Genomic DNA, 26,943 nt, shown 5'->3' with positions numbered 1-26,943 from the left:
GATTGTTTAGCCATCCTGACACTGAACTTTTGTAAAAGGTGAGTAACAAGAAAGGTACTTCCCTCAGTTGGGATGTGATCACCATACAGATTCCATTCCAGTGGCTACTACTTGTCAGGAAGTTTATCTGGAAAGTCACTAAGTTCAAATACGTGGAATAAGTTTCTTTCAAGCACTACTTTACATGGAGAGTTGGGAACAACATAGGGTTGTTCTAGGGTAGTGAGAAAGGAGCAGTGGGAGTTGGAAGTCGAGCATGCCAAATCATACTCTACGAATTCAGTTTTCATGGTAATATATATACACATATCAGGATGCGTTTGACTAGCAATACCTTCCGAAGAAGGTATTTACTCTATAAAGTATTCTTTATTTACACTGTGTTTGGGCCATATGGGATAGAGCCACTTCAAGTAAGCAGTGAAACATTATCAGTTGTGAAAATCTTTTGAAAATCCAATCACCTACATAGGAATAAATTTCTGGAAAGGGCAAATTAGATTACATGTCTAGAGATAAAATTACTGTCCAGAGCAGAAAGAGCACGAGATGTAACATTTAAATTTAAAAATCTTCAAAACTGCTCATTCCCCTCAAGAAGGGCTTGTTGACAACGGCTAAAGCTGTGAATGAGAAAACAACTTTTAAAAAATTAATGAAAGATGCCACACAACCAAGGTGATTAGATTTTGAAGGCCTTCACTACAAAACCACAAGGCTGGTACCAAAAATGCGGGTGCGCGCACGCGCGCGCACACACACACACACACACACACACACGCACACACGTGTGCAATGTAAGAAAACCAAGCCACGCTGCGTACACACGTGCGCAAACGCACACACCCCCGCCCCCCGCCGAGGGCTGGGTGAGCACTTAAGACACCTTTCACGAACACCCCGTGTGGCTTAGGCTTACGGAATCATGTTCCCGTGCCACCAAGAAGCGATTTGCAAGCATCTGAAAAACGTGCAAACCTTCTGAAAACAGTGCTTGGCAACCGAGACAGCTTTCAAGCGTGATTCAGAGGTCTGCCAAGGAAACAAAAGAAGTCTCCCTCCTCCCGGTGAGGCCGCACATGGCACTAGAAGTGCTCCGGGCACTATTTATTCTAAGGTAGGCGGAAAGCAGAAGTCAGTGCAGGAGCGGTACATACTAGGGCTCGCTCTCCGGCAGGGACGGGGCCACGGAGTTTCCATTGGTTGGGGAACCGCCCAGCTTTAGCTTTTCCAGATATTCGGCATGCACGGGCTTGTGGCACTGGAGAACCTTGATCGCATCTTCGATTTTGAACCACTCTCGCTTCCTCCCAATGCTAACTGAATCTTCCCAGTCCTCCAGAATCTCAGTGACAGTCAGTACATACACGTACGTTCTGTGCTTGCGATCTTGGCTCTGCTCGAAAATGCCCAGGAGCCGGCCTAACTTCCCTTTGACTCCCGCCTCTTCGTACACCTCGCGGACCGCCGCACCACCTGGCTCCTCCTCGGGCTCCATGCCCCCACCCGGCACGATCCAGCGGTCCGGGTACCGACTGCTACTCACTAACAGCACCTCGTCCTCGCGCTCGCTCCGGAAGCACAGGCACGCCGCCCGCTTCTTGAAGCCCTCCGGGTCGTAGGTGCGCGTCTGGTTCGGCTTGCACTTCATCCTCCAGGCCTCCCGCTCCCGCCGCTCGCAGCTGCTAGGGTCGCCGCCGCCGCGCAACGAGGTGCTGGCGAGAGAAAAGGGCCTAGGCGAGGGGCGGGGAGAGAGCAGCGCCTCGGCCGGTGAGCCCCTGGAGCCTGGGGAGGATGAGGCGGGGGCGGGGAAGAGCGAGGTAAGTCAGTCCGCCTGTCCCCGGCGCGGCCGGGGTCCCGAGCGAGGCCGACGCAGCCCGACGGGAGGACGCGCCGCGCCCGCGCCTGCGCCCGCGCTGCCCAGAGCCCGCCACTCCGCACAGAGCCCACCCGCGTCTCCACTGCACGTCCCCGGTGCGCGTCGCTCTCGCTCCTCCGCCGCCGGGCCGGGATTGAGCGAAGTGAGGCGCGCTCGCGTGCGCGTCCGCGATCCCGTCGGAGGGCGAGGGGCGGGGGGCCGGAGGGCGGGGGGCGGGGGTTCGGAGGGCGAGGGGCGGGGGCGGGGGTCCCGCGGCTCGGCAGCGCCTCGGGCCCACTGCGCAGGCGCCCCGCACCCTGGGGGCTGGGAATCTCCTTCGCACGCAGTTACATTTGCTGCATCCTGACTCGCTCCCGGGTTTTTTCCACGTGCCCCTTTGGGCTGAACGTGGCTCTGGCGGGGCCGAACGTTTCCCCTTACCCTCCCCGGCAGGTTGCACGGGACACACACGTGATCATTGGACACACGGTCTGGCCCAGGATGAATAGTAAAGTACCGGCTTATTTATTGCAAGGCCCCGGTTTGGTCAAATTGATCCTGGGTGTTCTGAGCGAAGCGGTGCCTCATCTCCGCTGACTCACATCATGCAGTTTTATTTCTTCAACAGGTGTGTCCACCTTAAAACGGAAACAGCCAGTTATTTTATCAGCAAAATGGGTTTAATCTGGCATAGCAGAGGAACTGCAACTTGGGACACGCAAGCTATCACACACCACAGGCAAGCCTGGAGGTCCAAAGGCGGGGACCTTACTTTATAGAGGAAAAGAGGAAGCTGGGAGGGGCTGCCTTGAAAGAAAGTCCGTGGGAGGAAAGGGAGAGTTCCGGCAGGTGACGGTTTCTCATTGGCCGAGTTGTGGCATTTTCTTATTGGCAGAACTTGTTGCTGGGACAGGTGAAATTCTTCCTTCCTCCTGCTGGACTAGTAAAGTTGGCTGCTACCTGCTGGGAATGCGAGGTACTTCTCTCCCTGTTGGGGTCTGCAGTTGACCAGGCGTGGTAGGGCCTGAGAGCTCCCCATTTCTGGTACCCACACTCCATTGTAAATGCGGTTTCCTTTGTTCACGTTCACGTTCACAGGTTCTTCTTGCCAGGCATCTTGGCACAGCACATACCTTCACGCTTTCTTGAAGCCCTGGTGACATCTTACCTAAGCTCTGCCCCTCGGTTTTCTCCTCAGTAAACCACTCCCCTGCTTGTGTCAGCCCATTGCACTTGGAGTCATAGCCATCCGTCTGCTGGAAAACCACCCCAGGTAGTGTTTCATTAAATCCCCACCCTCCACACACACACTAGCCGCCTCTCTCTTTGTCGTTGATAAGTACTGGTTGGGGCTTTGGAAAACACGCCTACGGAAATCCCTTCATCTTTTGCATCTTTACGTTTAGGCGTCTCCTGGCGTCGCCAGTTGGTGCTCTCGCACCTCTCTGTTTGGTCACTCTGGCCTCTTGGCCAAGAAGAGGACCCCCCGCAGCCAACAATTTAACAACTTAAAGCCTGCCCTCCCCTTCTGATTTATTCCAGCTGTTGCCCAGCTCTAACAGTAGCCCGATGGAGAAGCCGTCTGGTGCCCTCTAACTCTTACCATATTGCAACTTAGGCATCTTGGTTTCTCTCTTACCCACAAGGCACTGCTGGCATCAGGCAACCAGGATCATGAAAACTCACTTTCCCAGTGAAACGATCCCTTCAACAGTGGGGAATTGAATCTGAAAAGTAAGTGGAAAGTACTCATGAAACGTGCAGCCCGATTTTGAATAAGCTAGTTCAGCTTCCCAGAGTCTGCTGCACTCCATTTGTATCCAGAATAACTCACAAAACTGATCCTGTTCCTAGAGACAGCGACACCTGCAATATCAACAGTGCAGTATGAGGAAAATGCACGGTTGGAGCTATGAAGAGAAGGACTTTAATCAATAGATACTACTGCTACTGACTGTGTTTGAGTGCCATAGGGATGATCAAAAAACATTTGAAGAAAAGCAACACCCCATGATTGAAAACAAACTAGGAAAATAGGTTTTCGCAGTCTCCATTCCCCAGTGTGGCCACACTCACAAATACCCAAAGGATGCTAACCAACAAGGAAAACATCCACAACAATCAGGATCTAGGCAAATATACCTGTTATCGCCAATATTATTAAATATTGCTTTAGATATTCTTTCCAGCGTAAAGAGAAAAAAGTCTATCATTTTGGTAAAGAAGACAAAATTGCCATTATTTGCAGATGCTATGAATATATTCTTGGGAAAAACCTAAGAAACCATATAAAACTAAATTATTTTAAATAGTAGAAATGAAATGTTAATAATTAAAATACGGAGACGTTTCATGGACTCCAGCAATAACTGTGTAGAAAATAGAGTTGGAAACGGATGATAATCAGATTAGCAATATTAACCACCACAAACTAAGTAAAATGGCAGGGTATCCTAAAACGCACGGTTAGGCAAGTGACAGAACTTGGACGATGATTTGAATAAAGCAAGAGGAATGCTAGCAGAGCTGGGAGACTGGACTGGTGTCTGGGGGGAAAAGTGGCCTAAATATGCCCCAGCCACATCACAAGTCTACTTCCCAGTTACCAGGTACTGTCTCCTTGTCTCACCAGTGGTGCTGTTTTCCGGTCTGTTCCATCACTTGCACATCAGGTTGCGACTATGCCATATGCCTATGTTGGGGGTATATTTACTGGAGAAAATAGAGCAACGTTATAATATGGAAAGAGGTATAAGCTGAATTCCCACTAGCAATGTCACAGCACGTTTCTGGATAAAGACATCCATACCTTACAGGTTTGGTACAGTGCCAAGGAAAATTTCAAATTTTTCCCCCAGATTTTATGAAACAATTTGATTATTCACCTGTTAGAATAATACGGCAACATTTTCTAAAGATGAGTAAAAACCACTGTTGAGAGATTAGCATTCCCCAGTCTGGTTTATCTATATTTAGGCATTTCTTTATTGATGGGCAAGGTTATTTCCTGAACCAGTACATGAGTAGACTGTTCCAGTAACAACTGCGGTTTGTTCATGCCTGCCTGTATCTCCTCCGTCATTGTCCTTGGCCTTGGAGATGGAATTTACTTTGTCCATGGGGCCCTGGCAACTGTGAAGCAAACAGAAAATTGAAAAGTGCTTGCGCTGGAGTTTCCCTCTCTCCTGTTGCTCCTGAACCAAGATGACAAGAATGTGAAGGAGCCTGATCTAAGTGGATGATGAGAAAGCTGTGGCCCATGCATCCCCTTCACCCCAGGTGACAGTGAGGCAATGGCCAGAAATGGGTTCGAGACCATCCAGCAGCCAGCAGAGCCACTTCACTGACAGGGCACTGACCACGGACGTGTAGGGAAGCCTTCTGAGGATAGCACAAGGACCGCTTAGCTGAGCCCATCAGAAATTGTTGACCTACAGAATTGTGGGCAAAAATAATTTGCCGTTGCTTAAAGTCACTCCAATTTGGAGGGTTTGTTGTGCATCAAAAGCTAGCTGACAAAACTGTTAACTGATATTCATCAAAATCCAACCAGAAATAAGACAGAGAAAATAATTTTCACAGTAGAAACTGAGCCTCTGCTTAAAGAGGTTGACATTGGATTCTCCCTGGAGTCAGAAGGAAAGGAATGAGGCTAAGATATGTAATATTTGCCCAGTACAGCCTATGTGTCAGGCCCTGTGTGGAGCCCTGTCCCTCTCTTTTTTTTTTAACTTAAGGCATCATTGTGGTGTCAACATCCACCCACATTATCAAGCCCCACCCCCACTCCACTGCAGTCACTTTCAGCGTAGTAAGGTGCTATAGAAAATCATTGCTTGTCTTCTCCATGCTGTACTGCCTGCCCCTGACCTTGCCTGTGTTGCAAGTGCTAATCATAGTGCCCCGTAATCCCCTTCTACCTCCCTCCCCACCCACCACCCCCTCCCCCTCCCCTTTGGTAACCTCTAGTCCCTTCTTGGAGTCTGTGAGTCTGCTGCTGCTTTGTTCCATCAGCTTTGCTTTGTTGTTATACTGCACAAATGAGTGAAATAATTTGGTATTTGTCTTTCTCCACCTGGCTTATTTCACTGAGTAGAATACCCCCTAGCTCCATCCATGCTGTTGCAGATGATAAGATTTGTTTTCTTCTTATGGTTGAATAATACTCCATGGTATATACATACCACATCTTCTTTGTCCCTTCATCTACTGATGGACACTTAGGTTGCTTCCCTATCTTGGCTATTGTAAATAGTGCAGCAGGGATAAACATAGGGGTGCATATGTCTTTCGAATCAGGGATCTTGTTTTCTTTAGGCGAATTCCTGGGAGTGGAATTCCTGGGTCAAATGGTATTTCTATTTTTAGTTTTTTGAGGAACCTCCATATCACTTTCCACAATGGTCAAACTAATTTACATCCCCACCAACAGTGCAGGAGGGTTCCCCTTTCTCCTCACCTTCACCGGCATTTGTTGTTTCTTGTCTTCTGGATGTTGGCCATCCTAACTGGTGTGAGGTGATACCTGGTTTAATTTGCATTTCCCTGATGATTAGTGATGTGGAACATCTTTTCATGTGCCTGCAGCCCTGTCTCTTTTTTAACTGACAGCCCATAAAATTTGAAGGAAGCAGTGAGTTATTATTTCCGTTTCATAGAGGAGAAGGTGCAGAATGGAGTTTGTATTTGACTTCAAGTCTTCATACAGCCTGTGCTCCCACAAGGTCACCATGTCTTGTCAGAAGGATTATTTTTATCAGGAGCTATGACTTCTTCTTGTGGCCTTTGTTGATGGTGAGCAAAGTTGACTACTTAGGTATGGTGCTCATTTTGCTAAGAGTCACTGAGTTCAAACAAAGGTATTTTCCATCTGAATGCACAAGAGGATGGAAAGAATACCTGGGTGCCACCTCACTCCCAGCAGTCAACTGTGTTACCTCAGCATGCTATTTAACAACTTGAAATTTGATTTCCCCTGCAAAACATAATGTGAAGTTAAGTGATGTGGGAAAGAAGATACTGTATTTTGTCATCGCTCTAGGTATTGGTTTTGATTTATTGATGGTTGGCTTTAATTTACACACAGTATTTATTTCCCAACAAACTTGTAAAATGAGTTTAAAAATGCCCATCCAACAGATTAAGAAACAGGCATGCACAGATGGGTTTAAGTAAGTAAGGCAGTAAGAGATGGAGCTGACTTTTCACACTTTGGTCTGTCTTACTCCAAAGTTAATCCTCTTCCTTTCACTGATAAACTTCACATATGTTGAGAGTTGCTGAGATATCCACTATGCAGACTCCCTCCTCTCTCATTCGTTTCTACCTGAAGTTCCAGGCACCCAGGAGGACAGAGTGTCTATGTACACTTCTAAAGCTGAGAGCATCGGCTCTGAGATCAAGTCTGGGATACATATTCCTGCATCTTTTTTGTGAGTTAGGAAGGAGTAGGCAGGTTAGAAAGTGACAGCGACATTAGAAGCATCATTGTGGGAAGTTAGGCACCTTACTTAGTGACAGGGACATGGAACCTAGAGTTGCCTCTTTTGTGATAAACTTTTAAGTGGAGTACAATTCTAGGAGAGAAGCTCTCCAGAACAGCTGTTACCTCAGAGGAAGAATGTTATATATAGACCTTCTCAGAGCCTTATAGTATCCACAGCTGTACCCAGCTTTCAGGAGACTAACCACAACATACCAGAGAGGATTTCGAGGTATGTGAAATAGAAACAGAGTCAGGGGAAGCGATTTTAGTAGTAGTCAGTGAGAGAAAAAAATGGTTTGTAAACCAAATGATCTAGGATTTAAATCTGGCTCTCTCAGTAGCTATAGTAGCCTTAAGCAAATGAGTATCTTTGACCTTATTTCTCATCTCTAAAATGGGCATAATGAAAGTACCTACCTCATTAACCTCACGTCTCCTGGAAAGCTTTCCTGACCATGTGTGCTCACTCACCCCTTTTACCTTCTTTTTTCCCCCTACGCTCCCCGGACTTTGACTCTGCCATCGCTCTAATCAAGAAGCTCTGTGATGATACCTGCCTGCATGTTTGTAAAAAATTTAAAGACTGGGAGCCAGCCTGAAACATGTCTGTGCCCCTTGAGTCGGCAGAGTGACTGGAACTTGGTGTCCAGCAGGGATTCAAAATATGGGGATTGAATGAAGGAGTATGACAGAGGCTACATGGATCACAACGTACAGTTATTATTGTACCTGTTAATTGTTTATTAGACGTTAAGATGAAAGATGAGAGAACGTAGGCAGCACCATATGTATCTTTTCACCTGACAAGTTTGGGTGGGTTGTAGTTTTCAAAGCACTCACCATATGCGCCCAAATTCTTTGCTTCTTCTTGTACCCTGGACACTGTTTTTCCCTCAACCACAGAATTGGTTTCATTTGTCGCGCACCCCGTCCTCGCCGGCAAGAACAGCACGCAACAACAGCAGGATTCTTCTGCAGAAAGCTTTAATCTTCAGCTCTTTGTGAAACAAATGTATCGGGCAGGACCCAGACTAAACGAAGGGGCCAGCTTATATAGCTCTCATGCTCTGTGCTGATTGGTGCTGCTATACGTGCTTCATTAGCATGGCAAATTTTTAGTAGATCTGATTGGTTCTTATGCTAAGGAGTGATTAGCATGTGGTTTTGTGATGTAGGGTATTTTGCAACTGGGAAGTATGGGACTTTCCAGTTGCCCCACGTTGAGCGCCACCCTCTGGGTGCGGCTGCCAACATCTCCCCCTTTTTTGTTTTATAGAAACTCAGGACGGAACTTGTCAGCTGAGGCGGAGATAGAGGCCTGACCTCCAGCAAACATTTCTTGATGCCCCCTTTTTGGAGAGGGGTCTCTGGGCATCTACCCCTATGCAGTCAGGCGTGTCTCTCAGAGGGGTCCAAAACCTCTTGCAGTGCTTTGCCTCGCATCCTCTAGCAGACGTTGGGACCGCCTGGTACAAAGGGTCTTGGACCTTTTCTTTGACCCTCTTGCACCGCGAGTTTCTTAGGGAAAGCTGCAGGTAAGCGATAAGGTACCCGGGCCTGGTGCAATGCCACAAGGGCTCAGGGTGCAAGGGCTACCTCAAGCTAAAGCTGAGCTTCTTTATTGAGCATGTTGAGCCATACTTGGGGAGAGGCGCCAATATCTACCGCCATTAAGGCTTGAGCAAGGATTACGTTATCTTGCCTATGTCGGGCACGGAGCCTGCATAACAACCAGAGTAGGAGCATGAGACCTCCAAGCATGAATACACTCATCCCAGCCATGCCCGCCCACTCTTTAACGTGGGAGAGAGCTCTGTGGAACCAGGAAGAGAGTCCTTCTGCTACGGAGATATCTAGCCGGGTGGAGTTGATGTGGATTATTTCTCGCCGTAGCTCTTCCAATGCTCCATCAAAGTCTTGGGACCAGTTTCCTGAAAGATACTGGGACAGGCTTCGTGACAGATTAGCTGCTCGCGTAAAGTTTTTATATTGTATGCTAGTAATGCAGAGAGCGCGAAATTTTCGCTCACATCCCAATTGGGCTAACTGCCAGAGCACATCTAGTTGCTCTTCCACTAGATCTACTCGCTGATTGAGGACCATTATTCCTCCTTTCAGCTTGCCATCAAGCGTGGACTGATGGTCAAGGGCAGAGGATACTGATTCCGCAAGGTTATTGAGTTCTGTAGCTGTTTTGATAGAGGTGTCTAAAGCTATGCCAGCTGCGGTGGCTGCAACTGCGGTTATGGAGATTAGAAGCACTATAGCGGCTGTAGCACCGAAGTCGCGTTTCTCTCGAAACAGTGTCATGGTATTAGGTGCGTCTACTGGGACGGGGACCCAACGAGGAATACGGGCTATTAAGGCATTGGTAAAGTTAAGCGCATCCCAGCACTGAGACAGAAAACAGGAGGTATTGGAACAGGAGTTAAAACCATCATTGGACAAGATAAACAGGAATGGGGGGGAAAGGCATACTGGAGCTGGTGGGAAGGGGAGCCTGGGGGCTCCCTGCATAGAATTGACCGGGGAACAGAAACGAGTGGTAGGGCTTGAGGATTTCACATCAGTATAGCACTGATAGGTCATGTTGTAGCTGACGCCTTTCCCTCCACCCAAAAGGGCGGATAGTGGGGACAGGTCTGTACAAGAGCCATTAATGCCACACAGCATCCATTTGTGAAAAGGATTCCTGTTCATAGGCTGGGAGTAATTGCTATCTTTTATCATTGCTGTTCCCCAACTTCTACCTTCGGTCATATCTGGGTAGATAGTGAACCTCTGGTGTGTGTCTGCCCAAGTCACTGTAGCTGACTGGCAGTCTGTCCAGGGCCATGGTTCTCCCTCATAATCACCTAAACAGTGGGGAGCATATTTGGGTTGACGGAGGCTGGTGGTTGAGTTAAGGCCTCCGGGAGGGTCTACAAATGTTCCATTGATCCAGAGAACATTCTGGGGGATCGTTAGGTTCTCGGGCCCCCCAAGCACGATCCCCGTTATCGGATCACTGAACCAGCCATATTTTCTCTGCTTTAGGGAGATACAGTTGGTTAGATTCTTAGTGGTGAAACATAATGATCCGTCGGTTACAAAGGATCGGTTTTCTCCCAAAGGAGCTGTCATGGTGTCTTTTGTCAGGTATGGCAGATTTATGCTAGAGTTGGAAGTAAAAAAACGTGGAAAAATCGCTGCATTGAAGCGGACGGGCATGGGCTTAGGAAAGGCAGACAATATTCCCCATCTCAGTACTCCCTGAATCGGGGTTCCCAGCGACGAGAGCAGGATCAGTAGGCACAGAGAGGTCATCTCCTTTGTCCAGGACCTTCCTTGTCAGGCGCTCTGGGATCCAGAAGGGGTTTTCTTCACCCTGGGGGAAAACACATACAGCTCCCCTGGATCTTATTATAATTGGATCCGGGCCTTTCCATTGGTTAGATAATACATCCTTCCATTTCACTAGTTCCTGTGGGTCTTTTGGCCACTGATTGTGGCGGTCTGCTGCTGTATGGCCTTGAGCATCCAGGTTCAAAAAATTTAGAGTGAAAAGTGCTAGGGCTATAGCTGTTTTGGGTGTGGGGGTATGTCCTCAATTCCCCCTTTTTGTTTAATTAGATAGGATTTGAGAGTGTGGTTCGCGCGCTCCACAATCCCTTGACCCTGTGGGTTGTAAGGAAGACCAGTGATATGTTTAATTCCCATGTGATGACAAAATTGAGCAAATTTGGCAGAAGTATAGGCGGGACCATTGTCTGTTTTGAGGATTTGGGGTAACCCCCATGCGCTCCAAGCCTCAAGACAGTGGTGAATGACATGGGAAACTTTCTCTCCAGACAATGGGGAGGCAAAGATGACTCCCGAACAAGTATCCACAGATACATGTACATATTTCAGCTTCCCAAAGGAAGAAATATGTGTTACATCCATTTGCCAAACTTGTAAAGGCTTAATACCTCTAGGATTGATCCCAACATGAGGTGTGGGAAGAAAACTGCAGCAGTGTTGGCAGCTAAGAACAATGTTCCTAGCTTCGACTCTGGTTATGCTAAACCGCTTGCGCAGTGTTTCAGCAGTGACATGAAATTGTGAGTGGAATTTTGAAGCTGTGGCGACAGGGTCTAGCAGAGGGAAAGCTATACTCCTAGTCGCGAGGTCTGCTAGCTGGTTGCCGCAGGCCATAGGCCCGGGAAGGCCCGAATGTGCTCTGATGTGGGTTATATATAAGGGTGATTGTCTATTAAGTAATTCTGATTGCAGCTGCTTGAACAGAGTGGCTACTGTGCTGGATGCTTTGATTAGTCCGGCTACTTCTAGAGAATTAACTGCATTAACCACATAACAAGAATCTGACACAACATTCAAAGGTCCATGAAAGGTTTGTAGAATCTCTAAAACTATGTGGCATTCTACTATTTGTGGAGTATTGGGCGTATAATTTTTTGTTACAATTTTGCCGTTATGGACATAGGCACCCGTACCAGTCTTGGATCCGTCTGTGTAGACTGTTTCTCCATGTGGCAACGGGGTTAAGCTAGTGACCCGAGGGAACACTAGGGGATGATTTCTAGCAAAATTGATGAGGGGATGTTTTGGGAAATGATTGTCAAAGGTTCCTGAGAAGCTATAAGCAAGTATGGCCCAATCATCATTCATAGCACATAATGTTCGTATCTGCTCCATATTGTAAGGGGTTATGATTGTTGCTGGAGCTTTCCCAAAATGTGTTAATGAGTTTTTTACTCCCCTCAGAGCGAGTTTGGCTATGGCGGCCGGGTAGTATTCTATCGTTCTAGCCTGAGAGGCTTGGGGATGGATCCAGATCAGTGGCCCTCGTTGCCACAAGACTGCAGTTGGCAGTCCCGGAGTAGGAAGGATGCATAACTCAAAGGGTTCATTTAATTGTATCCTATTCAATTGTGCTGTCATTAAGGCCTGTTCTACCTTGTGGATGGCCTGCACTGCCTCAGGTGTAAGGGAGCGTGGAGATGTTAGTTGTGAGTCCCCTTCTAGGATTTTAAATAGCGGTTTCAATTCAGTGGTAGGTATCTTTAAAAATGGCCGCAACCAATTAATGTCCCCTAGGAGTTTCTGGAAATCATTCAAAGTTCGCAGCTGATCATGTCTTATCTCAAGCTTTTGGGGGTAAATAACATCTGTGGAAATAGTGGTTCCTAGGAATTTGCTAATACTAGATTTTTGGACCTTTTCACTTGCTATATTCAGTCCCCAAGTCTCTAGGGATCTAGTGAGATTTATATAGGCCTCTTCTACCTCTGCTGGTTGTGGGGAGCAGAGAAGGATGTCATCCATATAGTGAATGATTTTTAGTGTGGGGTAGTTTTTACGAATCGGTGCCAGCGCTTGCTGAACATACAGTTGACATATGGTGGGGCTATTTGCCATCCCTTGAGGGAGGACTTTCCACTGAAATCTGGCGTCTGGTTGCTCATGGTTAATAGCTGGCAGGGTGAAAGCAAACCTTTCTCTATCTCTGGTGTTTAGGTGTATGGAGAAGAAGCAATCTTTGATATCTATTATGATTACTTTCCATTCTTTGGGTAGAGCAGAGAGAAGTGGCAGTCCCCATTGGACAGGTCCAAGTATTCTCATTTGAGCATTTACTGCCCTCAGATCATGAAGCAATCTCCATGACCCCGACTTCTTTTTGATTACAAATATAGGTGTATTCCATGGAGATATAGAGGGCTCTAAATGTCTCAATTGGAGCTGTTCTCGTACCAAATGGTGAGCTGCTTCTAATTTCTCAGAGGACAGAGGCCACTGAGGTACCCATATGGCCTCCTCTGTAAGCCAAGGTATGGGCATGGCATCCTCAATGGCTCCTAGGAAAAACCCAGGCCATGACGGTCATTTTTTATTTCAGGTAGGATAGGCTTTGTGCGTCCCTGTTGATGTTTTCCTAGACCTTTGCCAGGGATATATCCCATATCCATCATCATGCCTTGGGCGGGGGTGGAGTATTCATTAATGAGTTTAAGGCCTAGGTCTCGCATAACATCTCTTCCCCAGAGGTTGACTGGTAGAGGGAGTACATAAGGGGTAACTGTGCCTTCTTGTCCCTCAGGAGCCTGCCATTTTAATGGTTTGGCGCTAATGGTAGGGCTAGATTCATATCCTAAACCTTGTAATGAGTGTGAGGATTGTGCTACGGGCCATTTAGAGGGCCACCAGGTTGCTGAAATAATGCTTCTATCTGCCCCAGTATCTAGGATTCCCTCAAAACTTTTTCCCTCTATTTTAAGGGTCAATTTTGGTCTGTCCGCCAAATCTAATACTATAAAGGCTGAGTTATAATCAGAGGATCCAAAGTTCTTTTCTCCTCTCTCAGTGGTGGTGGCAGGATAATTGGCATGAAGACTAGGCAGCACTAAGAGCTGGGCTATGCGGTCTCCTGGGGATATAGGGTAGATTCCTCTGGGGGCAGAGCACATAATTTTTACTTGTCCTTCATAGTCCTGATCAATAACTCCGGGGTGGACTACAAGGCCTTTTAAGGCAGCAGAAGAGCGCCCCAAGAGCAACCCAACTGTATCTGGTGGTAAGGGGCCTTTAAAGTCTGAGGGGATGGGTTGAACTCCCATCTGTGGAGTTAACACTATTCTGGTGGTGGCACGGATGTCCAATCCCGCGGAACCTGGAGTGGCTCTCCTTGGGGGGCTTTGTTGCTCCCAAATGACACCTGTGTGCTGGTTGCCCCATATATTTGCGGGCCCTGGCGGCGAGGGCCCCTCTGGGCGTTTTTTGGCAGATCTAAGGGTTTTCCTTCTATGTCTTTAGTAGATCGGCATTCATTGGCCCAATGCCTGCCCTTTTTGCACTTAGGGCATAATCCAGGGGTCTTTTGGGTTGTCTGCTCTAAAGCTGGGCTTCTACATTCTCTCTTTATATGTCCTAATTTCCCACATTGAAAACACTTAATATTTTTATTAGTAATTCTGGCTTGTTTGTGGCTTTGTAATATAGCCGCGGCTAGGCCCGCATTGGTGAGTGGTCCCCCTATTTCTCTGCAGGCTTTTAGCCAAGCATGCATCCCCTTCTGTTTCCAGGGTGTAATCGCTTGCCTGCATTCTTTGGTACACTGCTCGAATACTAATTGCTCCACTAGGGGCATAGCTTGTTCTTGGTCCCCAAATACTCTACCCGCGGCCTCCATCATGCGAGCGACGAAATCTGAAAATGGCTCACTCGGCCCTTGGATAATCTTTGTCAAATTGCCTGACACTTCCCCTTTGTTAGTGAGGGCTTTCCATGCCTTAGCAGCGCACGCGTTTATTTGTGCGTACACTTGTGCGGGGAAGGCGGTCTGGTTGGCCACCCACTGTCCCTGGCCTGTCAACATATCATACAACCACGCGGGTTGCCCTTCGGCAGCGTTTGCACGTGCCTGGGTCATGCTGATATCATGCCACAATGCTTTCCACTCTATATATTGTCCCATGCTAGTAAGGCATGCCTTAGTCACATACTGCCAATCTGTAGGTGTCATAGCTGTCTCTGTCAACCTTTCAATCTGCGCTAAGGTGTAATTAGCACTAACTCCATAAGCCCGAACGGACTCTGCTAAATCCTTAACTTGTTTATGACTCAGGGGCTGGTGGGAGCGTACCCCGTTGTCCTCAAACACAGGGAACATTTGCTTAATTGCTTGTATGGTATCTGGGTGACAGAAAGTATGTGTACCGCTCACATAAGGTGGCGGAGCATTGGGCGACGGAGAGCACCCTGCTTTCATTTTCTCTTTGGTCTGCCTTTCAGTCTTGCTAGTTCTCTCACTTCCGCATTTCACGGTCCTGGTCTCTCCCCCCTCTTCCGAGGATATGAGCTCCTCCTCTGGCTCCCTGTCGGAGAGTTGAAGCTCTCTCAACTCTTCCCATGGGTACTTGCTACTTTCTCCGAGGCGGTCGTCACCTGCTCCTCGGGGCTCTTTCACTTTTGCCCTGGGCGGACTTTCCCCCTCACTCTGGGGTTTTTTAACTTTCATTTTAGCGGTCCTCTTTCGGCCGCGAGCTAGCTCTGTCTCCTGTTCCGTTTCTGACATACTTTCTTGGATGTCTGACAAGGCTCTCTGACCTGCCTTTATCACCTTTTCACACTTTTCATCCTGCAGGCAAGCTCTAATCAGTTTCCACAATGGTCTAACGCCTCCCCTCAAGCGTCCCTCTTCTTCCTCTCTATCAAGATCTTTCCCTAACTTGTCCCAGCTCGGGATGGAGAGGGACCCTGAACAGATAAACCAGGGGGCAACACGGTCTACTTCTTTTACAAATGATCCTAAAACTTTGGCAGAGACCTTCAAATTTCGCTCTTTGAGCGCTGTCTGCAGCGCTGTGACTAATGATGGCGCGTTTCCCATAGTGTCTCTTTATCTACCGAGAACCATCAGCCCCTACCCTTAAAAGCGCGTCTCTCGGAACTTACCACTCCGGGTTTTCTTCAATCCTGCAGTTCTGAATCCTCTCCAGATGTCTGAAGGGTCCTCCCTGTGCCGGTGATGTTCTGGTTCCCGGGTTTCGGCACCACTTGTCGCGCGCCCCGTCCTCGCCGGCAAGAACAGCACGCAACAACAGCAGGATTCTTCTGCAGAAAGCTTTAATCTTCAGCTCTTTGTGAAACAAATGTATCGGGCAGGACCCAGACTAAACGAAGGGGCCAGCTTATATAGCTCTCATGCTCTGTGCTGATTGGTGCTGCTATACGTGCTTCATTAGCATGGCAAATTTTTGGTAGATCTGATTGGTTCTTATGCTAAGGAGTGATTAGCATGTGGTTTTGTGATGTAGGGTATTTTGCAACTGGGAAGTATGGGACTTTCCAGTTGCCCCACGTTGAGCGCCACCCTCTGGTTGCGGCTGCCAACATTCATTGTGGGACTATGCTAGATAAGTCAGTAGACCTTGTCAAGTACAAAATGATTGGAACAAAAGACACCTCCCCAGTTTTTCTCTTTGATTAGCCAATGAATCACGGGAGGAATACAGGACTTGTGCTTTGTGATATTTTGGTTGATGGACAGATGTGCCCAGTCAAGGGTGTGAATGTAAACATCAATGGAGGTCAAGTCCAGGTGAGTGTTTCCACGCTCTCAGAGAGGCAGCATTCCTTAATTTCTTCTGCTTCTTTGGTCACTACTTCTGTTTCCTGACTACCGTGTTCCTCCTCCTCACTGTACAGCCTTCCGATTCAGCAGCTACACCCTTTCTCTGCTCCTCTGGTCATGCGTCAGAGTCAAATGCTAAATCCTCACAAAGGTCTACAAGGCCCTACAAGATCTGGCCCCTGTTTCCTCTCTGACTTTCTTCCCTACCACTCCCATTCAGGCACTCATCTCCAGTTCTGCTGGACTCTTTGCAGTTCCTGGATATGTCAGCCAGGCCGCCGCCTCATGGACTTTGCTCCAGCCAGTCCCTTTGACTGGAAGCTCCTCACCCATATCTGCCTGTCTAACTTCCTCACTTCAGTCAGGGTCTTGCTCAGTTCTCACCTTCTCAGTGAGGTCTGCCCAGGCTACCTCATTTTATATTGCTGATGAACTCATCTTTTCCACGCCCCCCCTACACACACCCTCCCCCGGCCACCCCGCCATATTCCTGATCCCATTTATCTTGGCCTAACTTGTCTCTTCGTTACAACACTTATCTCCTAACAGGCTATGTTATTTACCTCTTTGTTCCTGTCTATTGTCTCTGTCTCCCCCATAGCTCCTGCTTGGCTACAGTTAGCTCCTTGATCTTAGGGATTTTTGTCTCTTGCCCACTAGTGTACCTCCAGCAGCCCCGAACATTGCTTGAGCACACACTTTGGCCATCCAGACATCATCTTTTGAGGTAAGGACCCCATCTTTGTCCCTAGCTACACTGTGACACCCTTGAGGGGCAAGGGCCATGTTTCACTGGTCTTTGTCAATCCATCATCCAGGACGCTTTCTGGTGCAGCTAGAAAGGCACTGTTGAGTGTTTGCCGAATTAACTAATTAATTAATCTTCTGAAAGGGACATGATGGGGAAAACATTCTGTTTCTGAACTGCATTTATTCTAGTAGGCACCACCTTGTCCTTCATGACTTTTGATGACTGTGGAGCCTGTAGAGGGGTCCTTTGTTGCGGAGCTACTTCCTTGTGTGAGAATCCTGTTCTTGGCAGGATGCCGTTCCCTTCCACAAAGACATCAGATCAGCCCCATAGGGCAGATAGTTAACTTATCAATGCCAGTGTGCACCCACAACCCAGGCACCATGGGGCCAGGTCCCTCAAAGGCAAAACAGGTTTCTCAGGGTCACCAGGCTGTTCCACAAATTTCACAGGCTCCTTAGATAAAAGACAACAGAGCATGTAGAAGCATGGTCTGGGGTAAAAATTGGAACCAGGAACATGACTGCATCCCTCTTTCACAGTAAAAACCTCAAGTACCTCTAGTAAAATCAGTCTGTTCTGGAAAAATGCGCCATTAGTGAGAACATGGTAGAGTGTCTGTGGCCACAGGCTCTGAGCCGGCCATCATTCTCTGGAATTTGAGATGGGTGGAAGAACAGCTTTTCCTTTTCTTTTTTCTCCCGTCTGGTTCCAGTTATTTACTTCAAGGCAAACTTTGAAAATCAGTGGTCCTGGTGGCAGTTTTCCCAAAATACGGTATTCTATCTCCCAGGAGAGGGCCCTAATTAGACTCTTATTTTCTAAACTTCACTTTAACTTTGGTCAGATAGCTTTTACTACCAGCCTACATCTCCAAAGAAATATCCTTGATTTGTTGCTTTGGGTGAACTTTCTGATGTGTGCAAGTCCCAAAATCCTTTTAAAGGAATCCTATTTGATTTTTCCTTTGTTTCTAAGCTACAGTATCAGAAGAGATCATCAAAGCTCTTTGAGGGCTTAACGTATTTCGGGTACTTGCTGGTAATTTTCATAAAATCCCTATGAGATAAGTGCCATTATTCCCATTCCACAGATGCAGAAATGAAGGCACAGGAGGACAGATAACTTGCCCCTGTCACGCAGCCGGTCAGTGGCAGAGCTGTGAGTTTGAAGAACGGCCGTCATAATCAATTACCTGCATTGGTCAGCGTATCCCCACATTTTTAAAAATCCAAAAAAGTTCTCCTGGTTTTGAAAAAAAAGTCACGAGTTTAATTTTATAAATTCCATACCATTGCTATGTCATCAGTCTATTTGTAGCATTTTACTCATGACAAGTAATACTTTTCCTTTTCAGAAAACTCTAAGTTCAGGTCATTATGGTTGGGGTGGCTGGTATGGAAAGACATCTTCATGACTCAGTTTGGGGAATTGTTGCTGTAAGCCATGTTAGGTGCTGAAAGCTATGCTATGTGCTGTGTAGGGGGTGCATGGACAACTGACCCACATTTCTAGTCCTCAATGCCTTGTAGCTTCTAAAAGAGTTTGCATGGCACCTGATACTCAAAAGCCACACATATGGTGCCGATATGGAAAACATGTACTGTACTGCCTCCACATTGGAAGTGGGTGTTTTTGCTGTCCGCGTTTCAGCACGAAGTAAGAGAATTCAATAAACTTTCAGCAACGTTTACCGTGTTTCATGTATTGCACTTCATACCGGATATGCAAGAGTATGTAAAACATGGTCCCAGCCCTTAAGGATCTCACAGGGAAACAAACAAGGAGTATATTTTCTCAATTTGAAGTCTCCACAGGGTACATTTGCAGTGCAAGAGGGGAAAAGAGGAAGAGGAGTCAAATAATTACACTGAGAAAGATGGATGGAGACAATGGAAGCAGGAGCCAGTTCAGGGGACCCGAGTCCCTGTGACTAGGCACAGTATGCCTGCACATGAAAATTCCATTGTTGGGGGCTCACGGACTTGATTCCATATCCCTGAGTATTTATGATTTTCACCAAAACACAAAGTCAGACTACCAATCTTAGAGCCATTAACTTCTCCAGTTAAAATTTTTAATAATTTGTGTGCATCAGTCACTTTGTATTCCAAAGACTAGAAGATCTCAAAAGTACTCCCAGTTTGAGGACATTTCAGAAACCGAGAGTTTTTCAGGAAGGCCAACACCAAATAGGAAGCCAGGAAGTCAGCAATATGCTGGTCCTAGAAGCTACTGACCAGAGGGAGCTGAGACAAAGTCACAAAAGCCAAATGTTCCACGCACTGTGGTAGGCTCACGGATTACGGGTATCGCTCAAGCTGATCCAGATACCTTAGTACAGAAAATCACACAGGCAGATCGTAATACCAGTGGTTTGTAAAGATTTGTCAAATGGTTTATCAAGGAGGTGTTTTACAAACACACACACACGAGTTTGGGAACTCAGCTAGGATCACAGAGTGTTGGAGCCGGTTTGTCTGATTTTAAAGCCTCAAAGAATGTCTATGACATTAGACTCTTTTTCATAATAATTTCTTTCAATTTAATTCAGAGCCAGTACCTGTAATTCCCCTGATCATGCTGGCCTGCTGTTGCCCCATAAGAGAACCTTGGGATTTAATGTTCTGCCTTATCGAAAGGGCAGGGACTGAATGGGCAGTTCTGACATCCAATCCCTTCACACAAAGTATGGCACACATCCCAGCAGGAAGTGTCCTCGCTTTTGCTGTCCACACTTCGAGTTGCCTGTTCTTGCCTCTATATGCAATCAATCTTCACTGCCCAAGAGTTAGACTGTGACTTTGGTCATGCTTATTTTAATTTGCACCTTAGAGCTACAAGTGATTATGGGTGGGACAGAAATTTTTCCTCATCCTCTCCAGTGGGTTGGATAACACAGAATTACCTTAACCATGACTGAGTCAATACACTAATAACTTAAATACCTGTGTGTCAGTGTTGTGTGGCTCCATAAGAAATTGCCACACAGTTGGTGCCTTAAATCAGTACATATTTATTATTTCACAGCTTCCATACGTCAGATGTGTGCCATGGATCAAGTGAATTCTCTGGTTAGGGTCTCACAAGGCTGAGATCAAGGTGTCAGCTGGGCTGGGACTTTAACCTGGAGGCTCCGGGGAAGAAGCTGCCTTCAAGCTCATTCCGGTGGTTGGCAGAATTCAGCTCCTGTGGTGGCAGAGCTGACCCCACGTCCTTGCCGGATGTGGGTGCTGCTCTCCCATTCTAGAGGCTGCCAACATTTCTCATCTTCTGGTTCCCTCCGTCGTCAAGCAAGTAATGACGCATCAAACTGTTTTGTGCCTCAGTCTCTCCTGTTTCCCCTTCTGCTGCTAGCCAGAGAAAACTGTCTGCTCTTAAAGAGTTTCTGTGATTGCATTAGGTTCTTTTGGTTAATCCAGGATAATCTCCCTATTTAAGGTCAAAGGTTTAGTGACCTTAATTACAACTTCAAAATACCGCTAGCCGTGTGACCTAACACAAATATGTGTGTGAAACCTCACCTCCTTCACAGTGTCTGGGATTATGGTGGGAAATCTTGGGAGGCCATTTTTAGATTGCTTCCTCCACCTGGAAGCCATTTCTTCTGTAGCATATTATTCAGGGTTCCCTAGAGAAACACAAACGATGGGACATACATACGTATGTATGTATGTATGTATATATACATATGTGTATATATACATATGTGTGTGTATATATATATATATATATATATATATATATATGAAGCGACTTATTGTAAGGAATTGGCTTAGACTTGTAGAGACTGGGTAGTCCCCCGATGTGGCATCTACAAACTGGAGTCCTGTGAAAGCCAGCGGTGTAACTCAGTTTGACTCCAAAGGCCTAAGAACCAGGGGGGCCAGTGATGTAGATTCAAGCTGGGGTCTGAAGGCCTGAGGTTCCTGAATGCCATTTAGGGCATTTACTACTACAACTTTTAATAACCATCAGTTAATTATTTGTGGAATCCCTATTTCATAACCCTGATTATCTGTATTCCTGTGAACATAGTGTCCACCCTTTACTGAGTTACATCATGTAGTTTTACTTCAACAAGGGGCTTGTGCCTTTCCAGAGGAACTGAACCAATACAGTAAGATTATGTACATTTCTAGTTAATTAGTGACCATATATACATGTTTATGTATGTATATATACAGAGAGGGATTTTTTACAGAATTGGCTCCCATGATTATGGAGGCTGAGAAGACCCAAGATCTACAGTCGGCAAGATGGACACTCAAGTGCAAAAGGGCTGGAATTGAGACTCAAGAAGATCCATTTTGTCAATTCAAGTCCAAAGGCAGGAAAAGACCAATGTCCACCTCAAGCAGTCAGTCAGGCAGTCAGGCAGTCAGGCGGGGATCCCTGCTGCTTGAGGGAAGGTCAGCCTTTTGGTTCGGTTCAGGTCTTCAACTGACTGGATGCAGGACTCCCATGTTGGAGCAATCTACCCAGTCTTCCTATTCAAATGTTAATTGATCCAAAAACACCCTCACACGCACACTCAGAATATGTTGGACCTAGTATGTGGGCACCCTGTGGCCCAGTCAATCAACACATGAAATTAAACATAACATCAAGCATCTTGACACAGTCCATAAATTAACATTTATTTCAAAATTCCTGTTGCATCTTAGTTAAATGCTCTTTTTCCTTACCTGTAAAAAATGGGGCTGTGATACTTGGGATTAAAGATGGCGGCATGAGAGGAGAGACAGAGGCTTCCTCCTAAAACTGGATACAATTAGAAAATTTAATTGGCGCAACTAATCCTGAGAGAGCAACAGGAAAGAGGACGGCATCAGACTGCACACACCTGGAGAAAAGAGCAGACCTCAGCGAACAGGGTAACATACCAGAGCTGTGGCTCCGTGGGACCCGAGCCCCTCCCCCACCCCAGCTGACCAGCGGGAGGAAGACCAACGGAGCAGGGAGGGAGTGGAAGGCTTGGCACTTCTGAATGCCTAGCTCCTGAGATCTGCTCTGGGAGCACAAACCTACATTTCATTGTGATTTCTTGAGACTCGCACGACTACTGGGTTGGAAAGTTAATACAGGCAGAGTTCCTGGGGAGACTGGGCTTCTGGCTGCTTGTGGAAAGCACGGATCCATATCCAGCTGCTCTGGGACAAAAACTTATACCTGTGTGACTGGCCCACTGGCTCAGGCAGTGGAGACAGGCGCAGCAGCTGGGAGGCGGGGAACAGCTCTTTCCTACCCCCAGTACCGCTCCCCTGCGACCCCCGACATTGCTTCAGGGGCTCAGCAGCTCCAGAATAGAGCTTCTGGACACTAGAGGGCACCATATCCAAACATGAAATGCCACAGGAACCTTGTCCAGAGTAAAATTGTTAATACAACTCCCGAGAAAGATTTCAATGCTATGGACCTCATGACTCTTCATGAAAGGGAGTTCAAAATAAAAATCATCAACATCCTAATGGAGGTAGGGAAAGACATCCAAGAACTCAGGAATGAATTCAGGTCAGAGATCCAATCATTAAAGAAAACGATGGAGGGTATTAAAAGCAGGTTGGATACAGTGGGGGGGGGACAATCAATGAAATGGAAACTAGAGAAGAGGAATACAAAGAGGCTGAGGCACAGAGAGAAAAAAAGGATCTCTAAAAATGAAAGAATATTGAGAGAACTGTGTGACCAATCCAAGCGGAAAAATATTCGCATTATAGGGATACCAGAAGAAGAAGAAGAAGAGAGAGAGAAAGGGATAGAAAGTGTCTTTGAGGAGGTAGTTGCCAAAAAGTTCCCCAATCTGGGGAAGGAGATAGTTGCTCAGGCCATGGAGATCCACAGATCCCCCTACACAAGGGACCCAAGGAAGACAACACCAAGACACATAGTAATTAAAATGGGAAAGATCAAGGATAAGGACAGACTGTTAAAAGCAGCCAGAGGCAGAAATAAGATCACATACAAAGGAAAGCCCATCAGACTAACATCAGACTTCTCAGCAGAAACCTTACAGGCCAGAAGGGAGTGGAGTGATGTACTTAATGCCATGAAGCAGAAGGGCCTGGAACCAAGATTACTTTATCCGGCAAGATTACCATTTAAATTTGAAGGATGGATTAAACAATTTCCAGATAAGCAAAAGCTGAGAGAGTTTACCTCCCACAAACCATCTCTGCAGTCTATTTTGGAGGGACTGCTATAGACGGAAGTGTTCCTAGGGTTGGATAGCTGTCACCAGAGGTAGTAAAATCAAGGTAGGGAGGGTGGAGCAGCTGATTGCGAGACAAATGCAAAATTAAATTGACTATCCCCAAAGTCAATCAAGGGATAGAGAAAAAGTATAGAATTTGATACCTAATATATAAAGAATGAAGGAGGAAGAAAAAGGAGGAGAAATAGAAAAGAACCTTTAGATTGTGTTTGTAACAGCATACTAAGTGAGTTAAGCTGGACTCTTAGATAGTAAGGAAAGTAAACTGGAAGCTTTGGTAACCACGAATCTAAAGCCTGAAATGGCAATAAGTACATACCTATCAATAATCACCCTAAATGTAAATGGACTGAATGCACCAATCAAAAGACATAGAGTCACTGAATGGATAAAAAAACAAGACCCATCTATATGCTGCTTACAAGATACTCACCTCAAATCCAAAGACATGCACAGAGTAAAAGTCAAGGGATGGAAAAAGGTATTTCATGCAAACAAAAGGGAGAAAAAAGCAGATGTTGCAGTACTAGTATCAGACAAAATGGACTTCAAAACAAAGAAAGAAACAAGAGATAAAGAAGGACATTACATAATGTTAAAGGGCTCAGTGCAACAAGAGGATATGACCATTATAAATATATATGCACCCAACAGAGGAGCACCAGCATATGTGAAACTATATACTAACAGAACTAAAGGAGGAAATAGACTGCAATGCATTCATTTTAGGAGACTTCAACACACCATTCACTCCAAAGGACAGATCCACCAGACAGAAAATAAGTGAGGACACAGAGGCACTGAACAACACACTAGAACAGATGGACCTAATAGACATCTATAGAACTCTACACCCAAAAGCAACAGGATACACATTCTTCTCAAGTGCACATGGAACATTCTCCAGAATAGACGACATACTAGGCCACAAAAAGAGCCTCAGTAAATTCCAGAAGATTGAAATCCTACCAACCAACTTTTCAGACCACAAAGGTATAAAACTAGAAATAAATTGTACAAAGGAAGCAAAAAGGCTCACAAACACATGGAGGCTTAACAACACACTTCTAAATAGTCAATGGATCAATGACCAAATTTAAACGGAGATCCATCAATATATGGAAATAAATGACAACAATAACACAAAGCCCCAACTTCTGTGGGACACAGCGAAAGCGGTCTTAAGAGGAAAGTATATAGCAATCCAGGCATATTTAAAGAAGCAAGAACAAACCCAAATGGATAGTCTAATGTCACAATTACCAAATTGGAAAAAGAAGAACAAATGGGGCCTAAAGTCAGCAGAAGGAGGGACATAATACAGATCAGAGAAGAAATAAACAAAATTGGGAAGAATAAAAACAATAGAAAAAAATCAATGAAACCAAGAGCTGGTTCTTTGAGTAAATAAACAAAATAGATAAGCCTCTAGCCAGACTCATTAAGAGAAAAAGAGAATCAACACACATCAACAGAATCAGAAATGAGAAAGGAAACATCACGACGGATCCAACAAAAATACAAAGAATTATTAGAAACTACTATGAGAACCTACATGCTTAAAAGCTGGAAAACCTAGAAGAAATGGACAACTTCCTAGTAAAATAGAACCTTCCAAGACTGACCAAGGAGAAACACAAAATCTAAACAAACCAATTACCAGCAAAGAAATTGAAGCAGTAATAAAAAAACTACCCAAGAAAAAATCCCCTGGGCCAGATGGATTTACCTCAGAACTTTATCAGACATACAGAGAAGATATAATACCCATTCTCCTTAAAGTTTTCCAAAAAATAGAAGAGGAGGGAATACTCCCAAACTCATTCTATGAAGCCAACATCACTCTAATACCAAAACCAGGCAAACACCCCACCAAAAAAGAAAACTACAGACCAATATCCCTGATGAATGTAGATGCAAAAATACTCAACAAAATATTAGCAAACCGAATTCAAAAATACATCAAAAGGATCATACACCATGACCAAGTGGGATTCATTCCAGGGATGCAAGGATGGTACAACATTCGAAAGTCCATCAACATCATCCACCACATCAACAAAAAGAAAGACAAAAACCATATGATCATCTCCATAGATGCTGAAAAAGCATTCGACAAAATTCAACATCCATTCATGATAAAAACTCTCAGCAAAATGGGAATAGAGGGCAAGTACCTCAACATAATAAAGGCCATATACGATAAACCCACAGCCAACATCATACTGAACAGCGAGAAGCTGAAAGCTTTTCCTCTGAGATCGGGAACAAGACAGGGATGCCCACTCTCCCCACTGTTATTTAATATAATACTGGAAGTCCTAGCCACAGCAATTAGAAAAAACAAAGAAATACAGGCAATCAAGATTGGTAAAGAAGAAGTTAAACTGTCACTGTTTGCAGATGACATGATATTGTACATGAAAAAACCTAAAGACTCCACTCTGAAACTATTAGAACTGATATCGGAATACAGCAAGTTGCAGGATACAAAATTAACACACAGAAATCTGTGGTTTTCCTATACACTAACAATGAGCCAATACAAAGAGAAATCAGGAAAACAATTCCATTCACAATTGCATCAAAAAGAATAAAATACCTAGGAATAAACCTAACTAAGGAAGTGAAAGACCTATACCCTGAAAACAATAAGACACTCTTAAGAGAAATTAAAGAGGACACTAACAAATGGAAACTCATCCCATGCTCGTGGCTAGGAAGAATTAATATTGTCAAAATGGCCATCCTGCCCAAAGCAATATACAGATTCGATGCAATCCCTATCAAATTACCAACAACATTCTTCAAAGAACTGGAACAAATAATTCAAAAATTCATATGGAAACACCAAAGACCCCGAATAGCCAAAGCAATCCTGAGAAAGAAGAATAAAGTGGCGGGGATCTCACTCCCCAACTTCAAGCTCTACTACAAAGCCATAGTAATCAAGACAATTTGGTACTGGCACAAGAACAGAGACACAGACCAGTGGAACAGATTAGGGACTCCAGACATTAACCCAAACATATATGGCCAATTAATATTTGATAAAGGAGCCATGGACATACAATGGGGAAATGACAGTCTCTTCAACAGATGGTGCTGGCAAAACTGGACAGCTACATGTAAGAGAATGAAACTGGACCACTGTCTAACCCCATATACAAAAGTAAACTCCAAATGGATCAAAGACCTGAATGTAAGTCATGAAACCATAAAACTCTTAGAAAAAAACTTATGCAAAAATCTCTTGGACATGAACATTAGTGACTTCTTCATGAATATATCTCCCGGGGCAAGGAAAAGAAAAGCGAAAATGAACAAGTGGGACTATATTAAGCTGAAAAGCCTCTGTACAGCAAAGGACACCATCAATAGAACAATAAGTTACCCTGCAGTACGGGATAATATTTTCGTAAATGACAGATCCGATAAAGGCTTGACATCCAAAATATATAAAGAGCTCACGCACCTCAACAAACAAAAAGCAAATAATCCAATTAAAAAATGGGCAGAG

General features: G+C 45.5%; 1 protein-coding gene across 1 annotated transcript; it reads right to left on the bottom strand.

The window, feature by feature from the left end:
* Nucleotides 1–392: 392 nt before the first annotated feature.
* Nucleotides 393–2,003, bottom strand: LOC130678823 (diphosphoinositol polyphosphate phosphohydrolase 3-beta). Its single transcript, XM_057495764.1, has one exon. The coding sequence runs from the start codon at nt 1,649–1,651 to the stop codon at nt 1,157–1,159; it is 495 nt and encodes a 164-aa protein (XP_057351747.1). The 5' UTR covers nt 1,652–2,003; the 3' UTR covers nt 393–1,156.
* Nucleotides 2,004–26,943: the final 24,940 nt, after the last annotated feature.

Source organism: Manis pentadactyla, chromosome X (genome assembly GCF_030020395.1).
Source record: "Manis pentadactyla isolate mManPen7 chromosome X, mManPen7.hap1, whole genome shotgun sequence".
Taxonomy (NCBI): Eukaryota; Metazoa; Chordata; class Mammalia; order Pholidota; family Manidae; genus Manis; species Manis pentadactyla.
The sequence above is the reverse complement of the archived record's forward strand: the minus strand, read 5'-3'. Positions and strand labels throughout refer to the sequence as shown.

Bases quoted from the DNA above. Each gene is read 5' to 3' on its own strand.
- LOC130678823 (XM_057495764.1), bottom strand. From the start codon at position 1,651: ATGAAGTGCAAGCCGAACCAGACGCGCACCTACGACCCGGAGGGCTTC.